This window comes from Rhinatrema bivittatum, chromosome 6 (assembly GCF_901001135.1).
Source record: "Rhinatrema bivittatum chromosome 6, aRhiBiv1.1, whole genome shotgun sequence".
Lineage (NCBI taxonomy): Eukaryota > Metazoa > Chordata > Amphibia > Gymnophiona > Rhinatrematidae > Rhinatrema > Rhinatrema bivittatum.
Genome location: NC_042620.1, coordinates 149,145,004 through 149,168,482, shown reverse-complemented (window position 1 = coordinate 149,168,482; position 23,479 = coordinate 149,145,004). Strand labels below are relative to the sequence as shown.

The 23,479-nt window shown below is 43.2% G+C and overlaps 1 protein-coding gene across 4 annotated transcripts in view; it reads right to left on the bottom strand.

Moving 5' to 3' along the window:
* Nucleotides 1–23,479, bottom strand: part of ANKRD44 (ankyrin repeat domain 44) — a 427,478-nt gene that overhangs the window by 272,638 nt on the left and 131,361 nt on the right. For all 4 annotated transcript variants that reach the window (XM_029606056.1, XM_029606057.1, XM_029606058.1 and 1 more), the window contains exon 2: nucleotides 16,398–16,481. In XM_029606056.1, the coding sequence (XP_029461916.1) occupies nucleotides 16,398–16,481 (84 nt within the window). The remainder of the gene's footprint in view (nucleotides 1–16,397; nucleotides 16,482–23,479) is intronic.

Here is a 23,479-nt window from a genome sequence, read left to right as displayed (position 1 = left end):
AATTTTTTAAAATATTAGCTGTACACTTGTTGTTGCCTCTTGGATCAAGGTATGAAGATCTAATAAATCAGGGGAATTTTCCTTATTCCCCAAATGTGGCTTATATCACCATAATCATCAAGGAAAATAAAGAACCAGGGTTCATATACGCCCAGGTTCAAATCGACTAATTTCACTTCAAATTTTGAAATAAAACTAACAAAAATTATGTCAGATAGGTTAGCTAGATATTTGCCATTGTTGACAGGGGATGACCAAATTGGTTTTGTAAAAGGGAGAAGCTCCACCTTAAATATTTGTAACATATTAGCCTCTTTGGAGACTTGTCGGGAAAAGGTTCCATCCCTGCTAATAAGCTTTGTTGCTGAAAAAGCATTCGACTGAGGCAACTGGTCATTTATGTTTGCTGCTTTGGAAGAGATGGGCATTGGCGGATATTTTTGCATAGTAATTGAAGTTTTAAATAGCCACCCGACGGCCTCAGTGCTCGTCAATGGATCCCACTTTGAAAATACTGAACTCCAAAGAAGTACAAGTCAGGGTTGCCCACTATCCCCACTTTTATTTATTATTACATTGGAGCCATTGTTAAATCGAATTAGAAGAAATAATGATGTTAAAGGGGATAACAATGGGATTGAAAGGAATGACTCAATTTAAGATGGCGGTTTGTAAGGATTTTGGGCGGTAGCCAGGTGAGGTGAACACCACCTCCAGGAGTGGCACAGGCCAAAATGACTGGAACAAATGCAGGTGGTCCGGTGAGGCTGGGCTGAGTCTCTGGAGCAAGGTGCACAGATATAAGGGTGAGCTTCAGGAATACTGAAACAGAGTGTGTGTATGTGTGGAAGTGGGTGCAGGTAAGCGTGGAGCTAGAGCACTGGAACAGAATGCCAGTAAGCACGGTACTGGATGTGGGTAGGCGTGGAACTGGAAGGAAACCGGAACAAGGAAGACAGACTATGACAAGACAGGACAAACCAAGACAAGGACTACACTCAACACAAAACACAGAATGCCCAAAGGCAGCAAGGCAAGAAAGGCCCCAAGGGAAAGCAGGGGCAGCAGATTTTGCAAGTAGTCTAGCTTCAAGGGGGAGACCAGGAAGACTAAGGATGGGTAAGGGGACAAGAAGGCTAGGATAGGCCACTAGGCAAGGAGGGAACCAGAAGGTCCATAGGCCACAGAGCATGACAAGCAGGGAACCACAAGGCCCCTTAGGCACATAAACGGGCCGATTCAGTAAAGTCCGCGGGGAGAGCGAGCGAATGCCCACTCGCCTGTGCGCGCGATACAGTATTTAAATGAGGCCCGGCAGTAGAAACGGGCAAAAGGAGGCGCTAGGGACACTAGCGCATCCCTAGCGCCTCCTTTTGGCCCAGAGCGGCGGCTGTCAGCGGGTTTGACAGCCGACGCTCAATTTTGCCAGCGTCGGTTCTCAAGCCCGCTGACAGCCACGGGCTCGGAAACCGGACGCCGGCAAAATTGAGTGTCCGGTTTTCGACCCGACAGCCACCAGCTGACTTCACATTTTTTTTTTCTTTTTTTACTCTTCGGGACTTCCGACTTAATATCGCCACTTTCCCGGTGCCCGAAGAAATTAGCGCCTACCTTTGGGTAGGCGCTAATTTCTGAAAGTAAAATGTGCGGCTTGGCTGCACATTTTACTTACTGAATCGCATGGGAATACCTAATAGGGCCATCAGCATGCAGTTGCATGTTGAGGGCGCTATTAGGTTCGGCGGGTTGGACGCGTGTTTTCCGCCCCTTTCTGAATAAGGGGTAAGGGAAAACGCGCGTCCAATGGCAGGTTAACAGTGCGCTCCAGAGTGCACTGTACTGTATTGGCCCGAAAGCAAGGAACGGGTGGCTAGAGCAGTGAGCCCAAAGGAACTCGATGCCAAAGCACTGAGGTATGGGCTAGGCAGGGTTCTGTCTTAGAAAGATTACCCTATAAAGATGCTGAATCTTCAAATGCTGATTTAAATAACCATGTCTTTAAATTTTTCTTGAAAGATTGTGTGTCTATTATAAGGTATGTCTGTAGAAATCAGAAGGAGTAAGGAGGAAACTACTGCACATCAATGCCATGAAGACCAGTTATGACAGATTTGTATGGCAAAGCCTGCCATCTTTCTAAGTGATGTGCATCAAAGACATCCCAAAGAAAACTGGAGACTGACAGAACAGAAGGATGAAATATGGATACCACACCACCCATGATCAGGCTAATGCTATGAAATCCTCACTTTGTCCTGAAGAACCTTCTGGACTATTCTGGCAATGAAAGGTACTGGCAGGTATGCATAGAGTAGACCAGGGGTAGACACCTTTGGTCCTTGATGCTGACAACAGATCTCGTTTCAGAATATCCACAATGAATATACAAGAACTATATTTACAGTCTGTGGAGACAATGTATACAAATATTGAACAACACTCCAGTTTAACATGAAAATATCAGGAGTTGACCTGTAGTTGCTTAGATGCATGTAGTACAACTCCTTGATGTGGATTTCATTCCTTCTGTTGTCCTCTAAGGTCAAGGAGTTGATTATCGGTATTCCCTAACAGAATAGTACCAAGTTGGACTTTGGAAAGTTGACCAAGAACTCCAGTGACTGGAGTAGCTGGATTATCATGCTGAGGGACACAAGAACTCCCTCTGAAGACAGGCCCATTATCAACCAATCATTCAAGTATGGAAATACACAGACTCCCCAATAACAAAACTGTGCAGCTATGACTGAAAGACAGTTTATGAACACAGAGCTGCCAAGACGCTAAATAGAAGCACTTTGTACTGGTAGTGCACACTCTCCACCACAAACCTGAATAGGAATGTGCACATAAGCGTTTTTCAGATCAAGGGTGCACATCAAATTTCTCAGTTGAATGAAGGGCAGAATTATTTGAATTCATCTTAAACTTTTCTTGAACCAACAATCTGTTCAGTTTTCATAAATCCAGGATGGGCCTCAACCCCTTCCCCTCCCCTGTTTAATATATATTTGCAGCCATTATTTTTACTTTTAGAATCTTTTTAAATTTATTTTAAGGTATATGCTGACAATGTACAGCTTTACTGTGAACTAGCAGATGATCCTCAGGTTACTTTGGACTTTATTTCATCTTGTATGCCTGCCAACTGTGCTCGGCTTGCAAACAATGCTTTGATTTTAAATTTAGGAAAGACTGAAGCTATCTGGTTCTCTAGGAAAGACAGACCCAGCAATCTTTCTGGTATGTCCACTGATGGTGTCTTTGACTTTAAGGAGAAGGTTCATAATTTGGGTTTTATGTTTGATCCCTTCTTGACATACTATATAAATCACAGCTTCAGTCTATTTTGTCTAGTGCCTAATTTAAATTGAGACAACTCCATCAACAAAGGCCCCTATTAGAGCCATCAGACTTTAGAACTATCGAACAAGCATTCAATTTGACTGCAGTGGACTGTGGGGACTCTGTGTGTCAAAAGTCAAGATTGCGAGCTCTCCAGCTCCTGCAAAATTCCACCTCCCATTTGATTTCAAAGGTCTCCTGTGAGTATGTGTCTCCTTTGCTTTTTAAGCTTCATTGGGTTCCAGTAGAGTAAAGAATAACATTTAAGATTGTAATTATTGTTTTTAAATCATTACAAGGTTTTTACCCTGGCTTTTTGAATGGTCTTTTCAGAAGTTCCTGGAAGAGCTTTCAAGGTCTATAAGGGGGCACTGTCTTGAAGTGCCTTAAGTAAAACTGGCCCATCTTCAAGATACCAGGAGGCGTTCAATTTCAATTATTGGGCATAAGTCATAGAATGATCTACCAGAAGAGCTTAGATCCCTGGATGATTTTAAGGTTTTCCACAAGGTAGTGAAAATATTGCTGTTTAAGGAAGCTTTTTAGCAGTTTATGGAGTAGCTAGCAGACATGTATTATTTATAATGGCTATTTTGTTATTTGCTTCCGTTTTATGTTTTCTCTTGTTTTATGTTTTTATATTGTAAACCACTCAGTGTTATTATAGATGGTATATAAGTGTTTTAAATAAATAAAATAAATAAATCCCCCCCCCCCCTGATTTCTTGGGGATTAAGATGTACTTGGAGTAAAGCCCCTGACCACATTCTTGAGGCTGATTCAGTTCTATCACCTTCTACTGAAAATATGCAGTTGAGCATATTGAGAAGGGCTGTAACTGAAAACTGATCTCCACTGTTGGCGGAGGAGGTCAACAGAAGCACAAGTGGTAGCATACTCCACAGTTCTCAGGATACCCTTGTCCTTGGGGATGCGAATCCATTCGAGAAGCAAGGACTGATCCCCTCTCTCCACCAGAGGAAGTAGAGCTTTAGTGACATCAAAAATCAGTCCTAGGTTTGGGCTGAATCTGCTACTGGACCTTTTGCTGATGCCTCTACTGCTTCTGACCTCTAGCTGCTTGGCAGAGTAGGAGGAGCTTGATGACACTGAAAAGGATAAAAGGGGCATCTCTGGAACAAACAGTGCTAACAGGCAAAGTACTGACATCTTGGCAGAGCAAGCTGTAGTCACTTTCTGCAGCAGTGGGGGACCAGAGTGGGTTGATACTCCTTAATCAAAGCCTCCATCTATTGCACCTTATCCCCAAAGAATTCTCTCCCGTATAGGCTCATGTAGTTGTGAGCAGTGGCACATCTTCATGAAGGCCACTGCTCACAACTGAGCCTTCTGGCCACTATAGAAAAAGCTGACATTCTGGCTGGGATATCAAAAGCTTCATACACAGAGCGAATAATATGCTTCCCCTACTCCTCTGCATCTTCTACTACTCAGCGGAATTCCGCAGGTCCAAGTCTGACAACTCCAAAGGTTTCAGCTTTTAGAGTTACATAATTATATCATTAAAGCATTACAAGTGGTACAAAATTCTGCAGCCAGAATTTTGACAGGAACATTACATTATGATCATATCACACTGGAGCTTCACACACTCCACTGGCTCCCAGTGATGTGGAGGGTTCAGATTGAAATATTAATGCTGATTCATAAAGCACTGAACAATGATGTTCCCCCATGCATAAGCTCTTGCTTGAAGATCTATTGTCCTTCTAGAGCTTTACATTCTGCTGATAAGTGTTTGCTCAACATCCCTAACCCCAGACTTACATGACTTCATGAATCCAGTGAGAAAATGTTTTCAACTATGGTTCCCACTCTGTGGAATAAACTTCCGGAACCAATAAGGAAAGAAAGTTGTGCAAAAAAGTATAGGAAGCAGCTGAAAGCTTTCCTGTTTTCTGAAGCATTTAAATTGATTTAGAACCCATCTCTTTGGCATTATTTCTGATCAAGATATTCTGTTTTTATAGGTGAAGGTATAATTACAGTAAGCTGCATAGTTTTTCAGGAACCAGTAGTATTCCATATTACAATAAGCTGTAACCAGTAGTAGTCCTTCTTGTGAAGATGTTTTTAGATTGATTAATGTTTTATTTAGTTTTGCCACTGTTAGATTATTGTTTTTATATTATGTTTTTGTTTGTGCTTATATTTCATTCATTTTTGCTTTATGTATACATTTGTATTATGAATGTTTTTATGTGAGCCACTATTGTTGCGCGGGGACGCATAGGGACATGTGGTGGTGCGACCTTTGGGCCTCGGCAAACCGGGCGGAGCTCCGTGGAAGCGCCAAGGCTAGAGAGACATGCTCCTTCTGGGCAGGCTGGAGGACTCCGGAAGCCCTGACCCTCCGCCGGACCTGCACACTTCTGGAGGCCACCAACACAATGGTGGTCTCTGAGTGGTCCTCCGACCACTTCAAGCCCTTTCGGACCTGCCGCTGGGTAACGGCAAGAAGTGGCAGGCCGGACAGAGGACGAGGGTGGTTGAAGACCAAAGGCACTGGAGCTTGGGTCATAGAACCCCAACAAGACAAGGACGTAGAACTTGGAAGACAAGACGAGGCCTTGGAATCCGGAACCAGGCGAGATGAGGCCTTGGAATCTTGGAGCAGATGAGAAGGCCTAGGAATCTGGCGCTCAGGAGCAGGGAAGAAACCGGGCAGTGCTCAATGACAGTCCTGCTGGAAGAAGGCTCCAGCCACCACAGAAATGGATAGCAAATGGGACAGCTTTACTCCAGGGGCTGGTCAGCCGGAGCCGAGGTCCAGGGCGAGCGAGCTGAACCCTGGAGAGGATGGAAGGTACCTCAAGAACAGGAGAAGACGAAAGACCTCAAGCTGGTTCTTGGAACCCCAAGCCTGGAACATGGAACCTTAGGACTGGAACGGAACATCAGGACTGGAACGGAACATCCGGAACATAGACCAGGAACATATGAGAAGGGATCCCATGAGGAAGAGCAGAGATGCCGGGCAGAAGCTGGAGACAAGGAGTCCTAGGGAGGACTAGCCCCTTGCCAAGCAAGGACTGAATGAGCGAGAAGCCCTTTTATAGGGCTGGACTAGGAGACGCCCAGGGAGGAGCTTACAGGTGGGGCCCGGGGCGGATCCGGCTGCGGGCCCTTTAAATGAGGCAGAGAGACACGGCCTTGCCCCCTAGGAAGGAAGGAAGTAGAAGTAGGACCTTGGACAGCGGCGTCCCTGCCGCTGATGACGCTGAGAGGAGGGCTGGGCCGCAGGCAGGCCCCAACGCTGGAGTGGCGGCGTCCTGCTGCTGAGAGCGGGCCTCGAGGCCGGCAGGAAGGTGATGTTGGCGGCAGTCTGAACTGTGAAGAGGAGCTTCAAAGTCCGCGGCTCCCTGCTGCAGTGAAGAGGAGACAAGCGCGGCCTCTGCCAGCCGCAGAGTGGCGAATATGGCGGTTTCCATGCCACCGCACAGCAGAAAGCGACAGCGGCATCTGCCGCTTGAAGATGGCGTTGGGGCTGGCTGAAGGAGAGGTAAGAGGCTTCCCGTGGCTCCAGCTGCGGGAGGAATCGCAACAACTAGGAGCTTTAAATTTAGCAGGAATAGAGAAGGGCATGCTATCTCATGCATTCTGGCACTGCACAGTTATTTCTCAATTTTGGGGTAAAATTCTTAAATTTATTGCTCATTTAACAGGGATTTCCTTTCCACTGACTACAGAATTGATATTATTCAATGTTGATTTAGTCCAGCTTGTGAAAAAAGAGGCACACCGACTCTTGGTCAGGAAATTAACATTACATGGTATACAATCCATTTTCATAGTTTGGAAAGATGCCAGTCCTCCCTCTTATTGGCAATGGCGCAACGCCATCCATAAAATGATGACGATGGAATCTATGTCTACGCATTCCTCCTTTCACAGAAAAGTGAAATTTTTGTCTATTTGGGATCCATACATACAGAATCTTCCTGGTAGAGCTCGTAGTTACATTTTAAACAGTCTGTAATTACTGTGGGTATAAAAATGTCTTCCCTAATTCATCTGTTCTTCTCCTTCTCGCATATCCTGCATGATGGGCGACCGGGGGTGAGTGGTAAGGGTTGAGGGAGGGGGGCGAGCAAGGGTGTTCTATGATCCGGCTTTCTTTGTATATCTGTCATTGTTTGGCGTACCAGAACATGGCACCAGATGTGCGTTGTAACGGCTGGGAAATGGAATAGGAACAGAACAAGGGGTATGTTCATACTTGGGATATTGCAATACTGAACTGTTCATACTTCATAGAAACAAAGAAATGACGGCAGAAAAAGACCAATCGGCCCATCTAGTCTGCCCAGCAAGCTTCCACTCTTATTTTCTGTTTCACCAATCACCAACTTCAGGGCCCTTGTTGGTAACTGTTTGATACAAATTTCCTGCGATTCCCTGTCATTGATGCAGAGAGTAATGTTGGAGTTGCATCAAAGGTGAGCATGAGGCATTGGTCCACTGAACAAATAGACAATCTTGTAATGCTTATATGTTGATATTGGAAACTGAAAAACTGTTACTGCATATATGACTATTTGGTTTATTGTTCCGTTAATAAACATAATTTACATAAATTTAGCAGGATATAAACATTTTATGTAGAGACCCATAGGTCTCCACTAGATGGCTCTCGAACCCTGCCCTTGCATTTAGTCAGCTAGAAGGGATATACCATTCCCTACATCACCTCCCCCCTGAGGCTGGCTGAGTGGTATAATCTCATTCCAGAAAGGGGGGCAAGTCTAGGGCATAGTAGAGCAGTACAGTTTTGATTTTGAGGAAGGAAGAAGGGTGTGTGCTCTCCAAGTTTAAGCTCCTTTCCTAGACAAGGTGGAAAGAAACAGACACACTGCCCTGCGAGGTCTTTGTAATAAAGACTGGAGGGAAAACAGGCTAAGAGAGATATTTTCCCTTTTTGAATGAGTTTAAGATTTTTGAGTAATAGACCTGTACCTCTCCAGAAGCGCAGGAGGGATCTGTACATCTCTTTGCAGAGACCACATTAAGATGGTTACTTTTTTAAATGGGTGCGCAGGCACACATATATGGGTGTGCGTCGGCGTGCACCCTAGACCTGGCAATTTTATAACATACACGCACATATGCATGCATATTATAAAATAGCCTAGGCACGTGCATCTGTGCTCCTAATTAACAGGCTGATACAGTACAGTGCGCTCCTTGATTGGACGCGCGTTTCCCCTTACCCCTTATTCAGTAAGGGACGAAAAATGTACGTCCAACCCGCCGAACCTAATAGCGCCCTCAACATGCAATGCATTTGATGGGCCTATTAGGTATTCACACGCGATTCAGTAAGTAAAATGTGCAGCCAAGCCACACATTTTACTTTCAGAAATTAGCGCCTACCCAAAGGTAGGCGCTAATTTCTTCGGGCACCGGGAAAATGCACAGAAAAGCAGTAAAAACTGCTTTTCTGTGCACCCTCCGACTTAATATCATGGCGATATTAAGTCGGAGGTCCTGAAGGCTAAAAAATGTAAAAAAAGAAAAAAAAAATTTTGAAGTCAGCCAGCGGCTGTCGGGTCGAAAACCGGACGCTCAATTTTGCCGGCGTCCAGTTTCAGAGCCCGTGGCTGTCAGCGGGCTCGAGAACAGACGCCGGCAAAATTGAGCGGCAGCTGTCAAACCCGCTGACAGCCGCCGCTCCTGTCAAAAAGGAGGCGCTAGGGACGCGCTAGTGTCCCTAGCGCCTCCTTTTGCCGTTTCTACCGCCGAGCCTAATTTAAATACTGTATCGCGCGCACAGGCGAGTGCCTGTGCGCGCACCGGGAGAGCGGGCAAATGCCCGCTCTCCCGTGGACTTTACTGAATCAGCCCGTAAGTTTGTGCACGCTAAGCACAGTAAATCGGATTTGAGCCGCGCAAGTGGGGAAATCCACGCCATGACCAGTTTCACCAGTTCATCAACCAGTCTAGAGCTAGGTCCTCCAAACCTACCTAGTTCTTTAGCTTGCACTCCCCCGTTACCCCAGACCCTTTAAACCCCTCAGGGATGTCTGCATTTTTTTTTTTAACTTACACCTCCTCCATAGCAGAAGTTAACTTACATGGCACTATTGCCTGGGTACCTGCATGCTCAGCTCTTGGCCCTGCCCACATCACGCCCCCTTTTCATTACAAGTGAGATATTCAAGTGTCGGGAGCTGCGTGCGCATGTAAGCAGCTTTAAAAATCGGGTGGGCATACACACGTTCTACATGCGTGCACATCTCCCAATTTTGATGCGCACCCGGCTTTTAAAATTCACCTCTAAGGTTCCAGTATTTGTTCTATTATATTGAAGTTCGCCATCGAATTGGGAAGAAAGTATTTTTTTTTCTGCCCCCTTCCTTACCCAGGACTGGGAATTAAGACCTGCTTCCAGAACAGATCTTTCCCCCCAGAAAGGTCCTCTGAAATCCAAGCTGGACAGAAGAGGAGGAAGACACCGGAAACCCCCAAGCCAGAGTTTCCATCCCAGGATGCAGGACAGCAGCCAGGCTGGAGATCGGGATTTGCACCATGGACCTCAGGTAGTGTGAGAACCAGGAAACCTACCCACTATTAGGACACCCTGGCCTTATTGGGATATAATTTCTTCCCCAATGAAGGATACTAAAATCTCAACACCCCACCACGAGGAACACCTACACAGTAAGAGAAACAAAAACAGTGAGTATTCTCTGGCCATCACTAAACCTGGATGTATTTTAGTCCTGGGGGAATTCGGCGCTACTGCGGAATTTGCATAGAATTCTCCCTTCCCGCAGATTTCCTCCCTCACCTAGCACAGCAGCATCGGCTACACTGTCGCTGAGACTAAGCTGGCATGCTCGCCTGCCGGAAGAGGAAGCATCACTGTAAGCGCGCAGAGGCATCGCGGTACGGGCAAGTTCGCAGGGAGGCATCACAGCACGGGTGAGGTTCGCAGTAAGTTCCACCGCGCATTTGTTCTGGGCCACAGGTCTGCAGCCTTTGACATGTGCTCTGGCACTGGACAGCTGAGCGGACTCTGACTTCCCCCGTAGAGGTTGTGTTTAACCAAACATCTCCTGCTGCGCGAGACCAGCCCCACAGCAGCTGGAGATGTTTGGTTAAATGCAACTCCTGTTGCTGCATGTGAGGCTTGGAGCTAGCTTCCTGATTCAGTAGCAGTGGAGGTCATTGTCTGCTCAGCTGTCTAGTGCCATGCTGTGCCATGCCATGGGTTCCTGCCCCTGGCCTACAGCAGGTGGAGATGTGAATCCTCCTTTGACCTCTGCTTCTGTTCCTGTTTATCTCCTCTCCACCACCCCTACTGTGGTGAAAGAGAGAGAGGACCCAGGGGCTGCCAGCGGACCTCATCCCGCTGGCAGGTGACAAAGAGGCCCAGGCCCAGGCCCAGTGTATGTGTGAGCCCGTGTGTTTGTTGCAAGCTGGCGTGGGTGGGAAGATGCCTGCCTGGAAGTCTGTGGGGGGGGGGGGGGAGAGTGTGTGTGTGTGGAGAGACAGAACATGTGTGTGACAGATGGTATGTGGGAGAAAGCATATGACTGATAAATTGCAAAAAGTAGTGTTCTTTTGTCAAATAAATGTGCAGAATTTTGTAGAATTTAGAAAATGTGTATTCAGAATTTTAAATTTTTTTGCGCACAATTCCCCCAGGAGTAGTATTTGGACCTTATGTTATTTACACATCTTGATTGCCTTACCACAAATCACAGTAAAATATTATTTGAACACCCAGCCAGTGAGTCTTGCATGGTCTGTATCCAAACCTGTCCCAAAGAGCTGGGGCGATGCACACAGGAAGGAAGATAACCTTTAATGCCCAGGGCAGGTGTACATTTTCCCAAGAGCAGAAGCCCACCCCTGGGGACAAGGAACATGGAAGACAGAGAGAGAGAATGGCGCCCCCCAGATACAAATTAATTTATGGTCTCTCAGGATACAGAAAATCCACCATAAGAGGGTTACATTTAAATAAATAAATAGTATTGCACCATGTGCAACTGGTGAGCTGGTCAGTTAGCATGGATTCCTGGGAGATCTTCCCAAATGCAACCAACATCTTTGGGTTTTTCCCGAGAGGCATGTTAGAATGATCCCATTTGCGCTTTGCTCTCTGCCAACTACACTACCTCAGAATGGTACAGTAGTTGTAAAACTCCAAAGCCCAGGAAGGCTTGGACTCTATACGTCAGATCAATCTTTTAAGTTACTGGAAGGCAGGACACTGGAGCTTACCATATCCTCATCTGTAAGTCCTTTAAGTAGCTATGTACCAGGATGGACACAGAGTCTACTGTAGATTAAAGAAATTTCAACAAACCGAAAACATCCATTTTCAGATACTGCTCCTTCATCATATTGATGGTCAATGACTTTGTTAGCTTATCTAGAGATCTTCCAGAAGAGATATATGCTGAGACAAGTCTACCAGGGGATCTTAAGGAATCCTTGTAGAATCATCCTCCCCTGACCATGGAAGAACACTGAGCCAGTATCCTGACGACAATGACAGTGAGACTTGGGAACCCTCTGTCTGAAAGAGAAATGTCCAGTAGAAATTCAGAATGAGCTGAATCCATTTCTTCTTCTGAACCATGTAGGGATTTCCCTGGAGAAGGTGAATCTACTATCTAAGGACAAAGACTGCTGGAAGCCCTCGAGATGAAGCATGAACCTCTCATGGACTCTGAGTGGCTCTACTGTGTGGAAAATTGTCCTCCATCCTGGACAGGAGAGGATCCAATTTCCCTCCCTAGTCTTCAGGATTAAAGGAGGCAAAGAAATCCTTCACTAGCTCCAAAAAGCTGGGCTCCCACTGGTTGAGGGACCCTTTGAGCTGAAATTGAGGGGACAGATATCCTCTTCAGAGGCCCAGATGGACTCATCTTCACGAGTGTTGCTGATAACACCAAATAGGAGCTTGGAGCTGAAGTGGTTGAAACCACAGATGCAGTAGATTCAAATACATTTTACGCCAGTTGTGCCAATGTTGACTGGCACCACTGGGCATCAGTGCCAGCAAAGCTGCTCTCTGGCCAAAGCTCTACCCTACATGGAAGTAGGGTGCCTGTCTTTGCATGCTGAGATGCTCCACTCCAAAGAAACTCATGGTGCCTTAGAGACCTGCATCGCGGGAGCTGACTGTGTCCTGGAGTGCAAGCTCCACACCAGTGAGACAGAGTCTAGACTGGTGCCAGGTCCAGATAGAATAAGTGACTCAGCACCATAGGGATCTTCTGCTCCAGAAAGGATGATGACACTTGCATTGAGAAAGCGATCTCCCATCTCAGCATCAAGGAAGGGTCCACTCCACCAGAACTCCGTGCCAATGGCACAGGATTTTAGAATGCCGAGGGAGATAGCCCCAGAGGGGATCACTTCAGTGCTCTTCTCATCGCCTCATCTGGTGCTATAGGCTTCCATTCCTTGCTTGATCCAGGAGTTAGCACCACAGCAGGGAGAGCCTTCCTTGACTTGCAAGAGACAGAGGAAACCCTATCCTGCCTTGGCTTCTTGTGGTGCCCAGAGAAAGAAGATGCCTCAGTGCAGGAGGAGGAGCCACGACACTGCCCTCTCTCATGCTAAGGCTTCAGGGTCTTACCCAATGGCACTCTCCACAGGCGTGGAACTGATGCATGCTTACGGACATCTGACGACAACTGACACAGCAACATCTTGATCCGGACCCAGAAAGTGATAGCAAACAGAATGGGTGTCAGAAATGGACATACTTCACCCATCCACTTACCGCAGGCTTTTGGGCCTTGAGTTTCTACATTCTTCCTTTTTTGTTGGTTTTTTTTTTGGGGGGGGGGGGGGGGGGGAGGTTAAAATTGAAAAGTTCTGTTGAGAGGTTGCCAAGGCAGTGAGGAAAAGAAAAAAACTTTACAAATCATGAATCTGAAGCAAATAACAAGGCCAAAATAACTAGGCCAAGAAATATTTTAAGAGACTGGGAACACATCTGTGCAGGAGCTCAGATAAAAAAAGACTGAGGGGCACTCATGCTTTGTAAGAACTTACTGAGCTCTGAGAGCTGAGTCTGTGTCAATGTAATCGGATGATATCACCCACGCACTATGGCTGATTCATGCCTATATGTTGACGGAGAAACAAAATTATTTTGGGTTCCTGTCCAGACAAACCCATGAATAAAAAATTTAAAAAAAAGAGAAATGCTCTATGAAAATGGTAGACTTGCTCTCCCAATCTCTTTCGTATACCAAAAATAAGGAGTACTATGTTTTCAAGCATTCTTTGTACTTTCACTACATGGACAGAAGTCACATATTTTTAAATCTGTCTTCAGTTTTTGAAATGCACACCTATGCCCTGCAAATCGCAAAACAGCTAAGCAAAGGAGAAAATCAATACCATACTGGTTTGTTTCATTCCTTGATTCTTATCAATGGATACAAAAAGAAATAAAACAATACTTTGGACAAATGTGACAAGACCAAGAGAGTGTACTTTCAACATTTATGCACAGGGGCAGGGACACAAAGAGCCTCCCAGGCTCATTTTCGAAAAGAAACTGACAATCTAGGCAGAGCACACAAAGCAGGTGCAAGGTATCCACATACCTTGCACAAGAAAGGACACACAGAGATTCAGAACTGTAATCTCCGTGAATAAATCCGGATTTACCTGCATTAGAACATGATTGCCCTCCAGGAGTATAAATACTAGCAAGAGCCCACATTTTTCACCAAACACCATTAGGAAATGTAGTAGAGATTTTGGGAATATTCTTTCCATAAACTTTATCCATTACAAAGTACTGAAAAGCTAAGAAAATCCTATGTGATCTTTTGTATCCCTGCAGCAAAGCTCAGGATTCAAAAGACTAAAAAAAAAACACCACCACCCTTTCAAAACCTACCGAATGATGCACGGCTGGCAAATCGTGGCAGGGGGAGGACATCCGATAAGAAAAACAGAAAACACACCACCACTCTTAGAAAGGCATCTTCTCTTTCCAAATGCTTTGTTGGTTTTCTTTTTAACTCGTTTTATTTCTAGCGTGCTAGCATGGCCTCTCTTCTACCACTGAAATCCTTAACCCAGTTTTTATAAACCATGCTAGTTTATGCAACAAGTTATGCCAAGGCCTGTGCCATTACTGTTGGTACCTGGATCTGCCTGCAAAACAGATGCATTCTTTAAATCAGGGGGGGGGAGACTATAAAACTGTTAACGAAAACTGGAACCCACCTCCTGCATCTGCAAACAGACTTGAGAACAGAGGTTTGTAATTACCAAGCACTGCCAGTGATCCTATCAAGCAGCTGCATCGCCACAGCCTGATTAGAGGAGGCAGAAAAGAGAAAAACATTGCTGTCCCGAAGCCCTAGGGACCAGGTAAACCAGAGACAGCTATTTCAACCTGGGGAGTTCATTTTAAAAGTCTGTACCATAGCTCTCTGTGTACAAATATTTGAGAACTAGCAATTGTTTCAACAAGTTGCCAGCAGATCTTCAAATGTACTCCAGGTCCACATTTTGTATTTCACCTGCCACGAGTCTGAAAGTCCCCTTTCATTTGAGTGGATGCTGAGCTATTCTATGGCTTGGATATGAATGTGTTCAATCAAAGAGCTGTAGACAGAGTGTCACCAACTTTAAATGGTAACAATCCATTTGTACATTAATCTTTGAAAACACCTGCCATGCATCCATATATCAGAGCAATATTCTTTGGTTAAACTGGAATGAGTTGATTGCATTCGCTGATTTAGGCTTTACTGGTGAATACAGCTCTTTATTCTGTTCTAGAAATAATATAATTTGAATCCATAGTATATGCAGCATAGAGACGATGCATAACAATTATACTAGCATAATAGTTTTAGTCTCACCGATCATTAACAAGGAAATGATTCACTATGCAACAAACACAAATGCCTTGTTAAAAAAAACAATTTTCAAAATGGTTGTAGTTCTTCAGGGAACTTGCACAAAGCAGTATTCTGCCCTATGCATTTACAGTGATGCTTTCAGTTTGTGAATAAGCAGTAGTTAAAGTGTCTACGGAGAACTAATTGGTGAGGGCAACTACTTTGGGTCAGTTACTTCTGGATTCTCCTATCTGGAGTGGGATGAGGTCCACCCCAGGCCTAGAAGGTCCCTTTCCTCTGCTCTTGTGCTGGACCTCCATTTTCTCCTCTCTTCCATCATTGCATCAGGTGTTCATACTTTCTATTCTTTGTGTGGTAGAAAAAGACAAAAAAAGGAGAAAGGGACAACAAAGATCTAAAACTAGCAGAAGCTAGCAAGTACTGGTACACTTGAAGCTCCCATAAATAGAAGGCTGCATTGAACCTGGAAGTCCACTTCCAGATGAAGGCCTAAAGGCCAAATTTTTAAAATATAACATTCCATTTTGTGTCCAGGAGAAAATCTTTTATCTATTACTACTACTACTGTTACGTGCCATTTCTAAAGTGCTACTAGGACATACGTCCGTGTATGCATTCTTCTTTCTGGAAGATCTGTTATCTTTCCTAGAACTGACAAATATTAAAGGAGGCAGAAAATGGTTAATTCCAATGGGTTAAAATGTTATTTAGTTTTTTAAAAAAAGCTTCCACGGATAGAGTAGAAAGCTAAGTGAAGCTAACCTCTGCTTATTTATAACTGCTGTAGCCCCAGCTAGAAATGAGTCAATCTGGGCCACGGTACAATTCCTATGGGAGAATCTGGCAGAGCGCCAACTCTCTAGCTGTCATGCGAGAGCTGTGGCCAAAAGAGTTTAAACAAGAAGAACACACAAATCCTAAATGACTTGACCTCTGCTCCACAAAAAAAAACTAATTAATTACCAGGCTCTTTAGAAATTCAAGGCATGCTCCCTCATTTAGACTAGCTTGTAAACATGAAGCTCCAAGAAACTTGTGCAGAGATGGAGATCCTCTCAGTAGCATTGTGAGTATCTGGCTAGTCTTTTACTTACAGAATTGTACTTGAAGATAAGTGAGGCGCCGTGAGGTCACCACTCACAAAGTCAGCTGACATCACATGATCCAGTTACTTACCAGAGCATTGACATCTTCAGTTTTATAGATCAACATGCGAATCTCCTCTGGATCCCCACTGAAAATCGCTTGAACCAGTGGCGGCTAAGGGAACAAAAAGTAAGAAAAACAGAAATTTTCATAACTTTTTTTTTTTTTTGCTTTTCTGTTCTAAATTCCCTAGATATCTCAGGAATACTGAATAAACCCCTTTTACACTTGTTGTAGGCCATCCTGCACTCAGAATCCCATAATACATTATTAGCTTTATTACAATACGCAATACTCATCCTGTTTTGCATACACAAAGTCACTCTCCTGACCTCAACAACATGTAGCATTGGGCAAAGGAAGACAACTGATTATAGGCTCCCAACTTGTACTAAAGGCAGAAAACCAACAATACTTTCCCACACTTCAACCTCATTTAAATATGCTCAAAGTCGCTTATTTGGCCCAGCTCCATAAGAATCAATGGAGAAAATGAAAAGAGAATAAAAATAGAAATCTTCATTCTGGTGGAAAAATCACTGTCATTACTGGAAGGAAGTTAAAGAGAACACTATAAAGGAATTATGGAAAACTTATGTATATACATAAATCCAAAAAAATGACCATAAATTGCCTTACCCCCATGCATACTTTGCTTTGCACTCATTGCTTTATTAACGTTACCGTATATCAATCAAGGATGAACATTCCATCCACAAACCAATGTGTGCTTTTTACTATTCTGCAGCTCCAGTCTCCACCCCACCTCTCCTAGCATAGGATGCCTTTTCAACTCAGAAATGACTAAACAGAGCATCCATACAGAGGAAGTATAGACTGATCGGGAAAGTATTACTCAACTGTCTCATATAACAGCGACATTTTCAGCTTTCAAAACATCACAACCTTAAAGGCAAACCGCGCTACACATTGGACAACTAGAATATATACACCTTATGCTAATGTTTACCAACCCTCTACTGGAGGCACACCTATCCAGTTATATTTTCAGGATTTTCACAGTGGATATGCATGAGATAGATTTGCATATATCAGGAGGTCAATATTCAAAGCGGGTCAGCGCATTTATCTACATAAATATAGCTTATGTGGTTAAGTAGCAGACGCTGAATATACTCCTATGTTCAACAGCTGCCACTTAGCCACACGAGTCATCGATACAGGTAGAAAGTTAGCTGCAAACGTTGTGGGCAAATCTATCTCATGCATATCCACTGTGAAAATCCTGAAAATATAACTGGATAGGTGTGCCTCCAGTAGAGGGTTGGTAAACATTGGCATAAGATGTATATATTCTAGTTGTCCAATGTGTAGCGCGGTTTGCCTTTAAGGTTGTGATGTTTTGAAAGCTGAAAATGTCGGTTATATAAGACAGTTGAGCAACACTTTCCCGATCCGTCTACACTTCCTGTGTATGGATGCTCTGTTTAGTCATTTCCGCATAACTTATGTGGCTAACTAGCAATATTTAATCTTAGTTGCATAAGTTAACCAGCGAAGGTAGATGTGCCATAGAGCAGGTCTAAACTTGGTTATAACTTATAGGGCTCAGTGCAAATCTATGCACTTATATTCAGTTGCTTAGCTGTGTCGCCAAATATACCTTGTAACTTTGCTGGATAAGTTACTTAAATGGCCAGGTTTGAATATTGACCTCTGGAACTCTAGTGAATGCAAATCTATCTCATACATATGCTTTATGAATATCCTGAAAACCTGATTGGTTTTAGGTGCACGTCGCGGTCAGGGTTGGGAAACATTGCCTTATGCTACTAGCCTGCATCCAAGTGACCAAAACGTTTTGTTTAAATGTTTGAAATGTTTCCTGCTCATGAATAAGAACATAACATACTGGGTCAGACCAAGGGTCCATCAAGCCCAGCATCCTGTTTCCATTCCAGGCCATAAGAACCTGGCAAGTACCCCAAAACTAAGTCTATTCCATGTTACTGTTGCTAGTAGTAGCAGTGGCTATTTTCTAAGTCAACTCAATTAATAGCAGGTAATGGACTTCTCCTCCAAGAACTTATCCAATCCTTTTTTTAACACAGCTATACTAACTGCACTAACCCCATCCTCTGGCAACAAATTCCAGAATTTAATTGTGCATTGAGTGAAGAAGAACTTTCTCCGATCAGTTTTAAATGTGCCACATGCTAACTTCATGGAGTGCCCCCTAGTCTTTCTATTATCTGAAAGAGTAAATAACCGATTCACATCTACCCGTTCTAGACCTCTCATGATTTTAAACACCTCTATCATATCTCCTTCTCAGCCATCTCTTCTCCAAGCTGAAAAGCCCTAACCTCTTTAGTCATTCCTCATAGGGGAGCTGTTCCATTCCCCTTATCATTTTGGTCGCACTTCTCTATACCTTCTCCATCGCAATTATATCTTTTTTGAGATGCAGCGACCAGAATTGTACACAGTATTCAAGGTGCGGTCTCACCATGGAGCGCTACAGAGGCATTATGACATTTTCCGTTTTATTCACCATTCCCTTTCTAATAATTCCCAATATTCTGTTTGCTTTTTTGACTGCCGCAGCACACTGAACCAACGATTTCAATGTGTTATCCACTATGACGCCTAGATCTCTTTCTTGGGTGGTAGCACCTAATATGGAACCTAACATTGTGTAAATATAGCATGGGTTATTTTTCCCTATATGCATCACTTTGCACTTATCCACATTAAATTTCATCTGCCATTTCGATGCCCAATTTTCCAGTCTCACAAGATCTTCCTGCAATTTATCACAATCTGCTTGTGATTTAACTACTCTGAACAATTTTGTATCATCTGCAAATCTGATTATCTCACTCATCGTATTTCTTTCCAGATCATTTATAAATATATTGAAAAGTAAGGGTCCCAATACAGATCCCTGAGGCACTCCACTGCCCACTCCCTTCCACTGAGAAAATTGCCCATTTAATTCTACTCTCTGTTTCCTGTCTTTTAGCCAGTTTGTAATCCACGAAAGGACATCGCCACCTATCCCATGACTTTTTACTTTTCCTAGAAGCCTCTCATTAGGAACTTTGTCAAACACCTTCTGAAAATCCAAGTACACTACATTTACTGGTTCACCTTTACCCACATGTTTATTAACGCCTTCAAAAAAGTGAAGCAGATTTGTGAGGCAAGACTTGCCTTGGGTAAAGCCATGCTGACTTTGTTCCATTAAGCCATGTCTTTCTATATGTTCTGTGATTTTGATGTTTAGAACACTTTCCATTATTTTTCCTGGCACTGAAGTCAGTCTACCCGGTCTGTAGTTTCCCGGATCGCCCCTGGAGCCCTTTTTAAATATTGGGGTTATATTAGCTATCCTCCAGTCTTCAGGTACAATGGATGATTTTCATGATAGGTTACAAATTTTTACTAATAGGTCTGAAATTTCATTTTTTAGTTCCTTCAGAACTCTGGTGTGTATACCATCCGGTCCAGGTGATTTACTACTCTTCAGTTTGTCAACCAGACCTACCACATCTTCTAGGTTCACCGTGATTTGGTTCAGTCCATCTGATTCATTACCCATGAAAATCTTCTCCAGTACGGGTATCTCCCCAACATCCTCTTCAGTAAACATCGAAGCAAAGAAATCATTTAATCTTTCCGCGATGGCCTTATGTTCTCTAAGTGCCCCTTTAATCCCTCGATCATCTAACGGTCCTACTGACTCCCTCACAGGCTTTCTGCTTCGGATATATTTTTAAAAGTTTTTACTGTGAGCTTTTGCCTCTACGGCCCACTTATTTTCAAATTCTCTCTTAGACTGTCTTATCAATGTCTTACATTTAACTTGCCAACGCTTACGCATTATCCTATTTTCTTTTGTTGGATCCTTCTTCCAATTTTTGAATGAAGATCTTTTGCCTAAAATAGCTTCTTTCACCTCCCCTTTTAACCATGCCAGTAATCGTTTTGCCTTCTTTCCACCTTTTTTAATGTGTGGAATACATCTGGACTGTGCTTCTAGGATCGTATTTTTTAACAATGACCATGCCTCTTGCACACTTTTTACCTTTGTAGCTGCTCCTTTCAGTTTTTTTCTAACAATTTTTCTCATTTTATCAAAGTTTCCCTTTTGAAAGTTTAGCACGAGAGCCATGGATTTGCTTACTGTCCCCCTTCCAGTCATTAATTCAAATTTGATCATATTATGATCACTATTGTATATGTCACTTTTTGGGCATAAACTGGAATGCTATCTGTGAATCTTTCCATTGGACTTAGGCAACAACATCACATTAGATTACTATTTTTGTACCCACACAGGAAAGTACCCACTGCATATTTATAAAGTGGATATTTGAGGTTGTTTGGAATTTTCAGTTTCATTGGAACTTTGCTCTTTGGACAAGGTTTCATTTTGAAGCTACAGTTTAAAAAATGTGAATTGAATTCTTTGGGTTTTTTTGTTTTTATAAACAGGACAGTGCATTTATATGCAGTATAAAAAAGAAAAAAGTCAAAATATCTATGCAGGAGCCCAATGATTAAAAATATGCTATTTCAGCTCAGTTTCAATACCTTTAATTTTATGAATGCTATTCCAGTATATTTATAGTTTTCACAATTTATTAATGCCCCACTATATTGTTTAGATATATATATATATATATATATATAAAATTATATATATTGCTTATACAATAATTCCAAGAAATTATTCTTGTATAGAAACAGAGAGAAACATATCAAGGAAAATTCAATTAAATAAAAAATATCTTCCTATGTTAGTCCACAATTCATGGGGGAGATTGTGGAAAACAATGCAAGGAATCAATTTATAGAGTGAAGAATAAAGACAAGGCTGAACCTAATTAGGCTCAGCTAAATACTTATTTAGCCATCAGTATGAGGGACAGATAACATAGCAGATGAGACACTCAGTGGAGAGATGGAAGATTGCCTCTGAGAAATGAAATTGGTTAATTGTGCAGGTCATAAAAAATATATTTGACTCCTTGCAGTTTGATCACACATTTGCAAGGAAAATTTAACCGAAACAATGCCCCAAGTTGTAACACCCCTGGATGCAACAAAAGAAACATTTTCCTTCTAATCTGGGTAGCTTTTGCAACATCAGGAAATATATTAATATGAAAATTCAGGAAACAGGAAATCCTATTACGGAAAAAATATCTCATCACCAAGTCCCGATCTGAGTCCACCACAAAAGTAGCTATTAAAGATGCAGCAACAGTCTCAGCAGATCCACAGTTTTCCAAGAAACCAGTTATGTTCAAAATATCCAAGGAAGGTTGCGAGTTTAAGTCCTGAGAAGGGGTTTTCTTCGCTGATGGTAAATAATACACCTTAGCCAAGGGTGGTAATATATTCTCTGGAATTTTCAATACCTCCATAAAATATCTTCTTAATATCAGAGATGGTGATATATATTTTTTGTTTGGGAAAGATTATTAATTGAATATTCCTAGATCTCACCACATTCTCTAAAGTTTAAATTTTATATTGCAGTGCCAAATGGCCTTTAGAGATATTCCCAACATCTTGTTTACGCAAAGAAATCTGAGGCTGAAATTCCAAAACTTGAGATCATTTTTCCAGGTCTTTCTTGGAATTTTGTAGCAATTCAGTAAGAGACTGCTGAGAGATAACATACTGTCCCAGCTGAGAGGAAAGACTGGCAATTGCTTCCCAAATAGAGTCAAGAGTTATATAAATTCTTCTATCCCTTTTGTTGTTACCTGAGGTAAAAGTGAATTTCCCAGCAAATCTGACACCACCAAGTTACAGGAAGCGCCATTTTTTCCCGTGAGTGTTCCTCTTGGCCCCTCAGCTCCCACCGATGCAGGCAGCAACTCAGCTGGCGCATCCAGGGCAGATCGCAAAAGTCCCGCGGGGCTAGGATCTCCTATAGCAAGAAGAATGGTCTCAATGCCAGGCTCTGGGATAAGCTGGTCAGAGGTCCAGGAGGAGCGAGGCAGAACTGTCACACACTGCACCCTCCAAGGACACTTCTTCAGATCCATTAAACTGTGTCATTCCCCTGCTGCTAAACATGACAAACTTGTCGATCGGGCCAGTGGGCATCGGTGATGAAATCTTAGGGAAGGTACGTGCTTTCCCTTTCCTTTTCTCCAATCGAAAATAAGGGGAAAAACCTATTTAGTAGGGAAAAAAAAACTCAAAAGAACTGCCGGTCTCAGTGGGAGAAAGCATTAGGAGCGGACATCTTAAAACCACTCCCCCCAATTTCTTGATACCTTTTTGTATGCAGAGTGCTCAATATATGGTAGAAGAGATATGTGTGGTGAACTATAAGCTTGTATGTGGTATTTGATGTGTGAAGGAGGAGCATGAGTGATATATCTGCATAATAAATTGTGTGATATAAAACTGATTCTATGTAGTGCTATAAGTAGTCATTGTGAGTGGTTCATGTAATGTAGCATTGCTGAATGACAAAAGTGTCTGTGTCTATCTCCCTGCAATTCTGGTGATCCCTTATAACACAGAGATATACTATATGATAAAACAATTATGAATAGTATATATGAGGAGTTATTTTTGCATGCATATGGAAAGTGTGTGGCGAGCAAGTGAGAGAAAGAGGGTATAAACTTGTGAATGAAAGGAGAAAGAGGTTTAGATTAGTACTAGTATAAGAAAGCCAGTGTGAAATTAATATAGGGTAACATAAGTGCGAGGGTATGCCAAAGCAGTTTATAAAAAAGCAAGCACTGCTATCCTCAGTTGAACAAGTGACTCTTTAAAGGTTTTAAACATGTCAAATTCATCCCCACAAAGGGGCCAATGCAATATTTAAGTGCAGAAAGCGGGCACTGAACAGTCAGCACCCGCTTTCTTAGTGCGCACTCCCCGGCACCCCGAGGGTACCATGCAATATTTAAAATTAGGGGGTAGTGTTAGCAAGGAGTCGCTAGGGTCGCTTGCGCGCCCTTAGTGCCGCCTTGCTAACGAGAGCCTGAGCGCGTTGGCCAGCTAGGAAAACCGACACCGAGTTCATCGGCGTCGGTTTTTCCTAAACGCCTCACAGCCAGGGGTTCAAGAAACGGACACTTGTCAATTGAGCATCTGTTTCCTTCACCCGACTG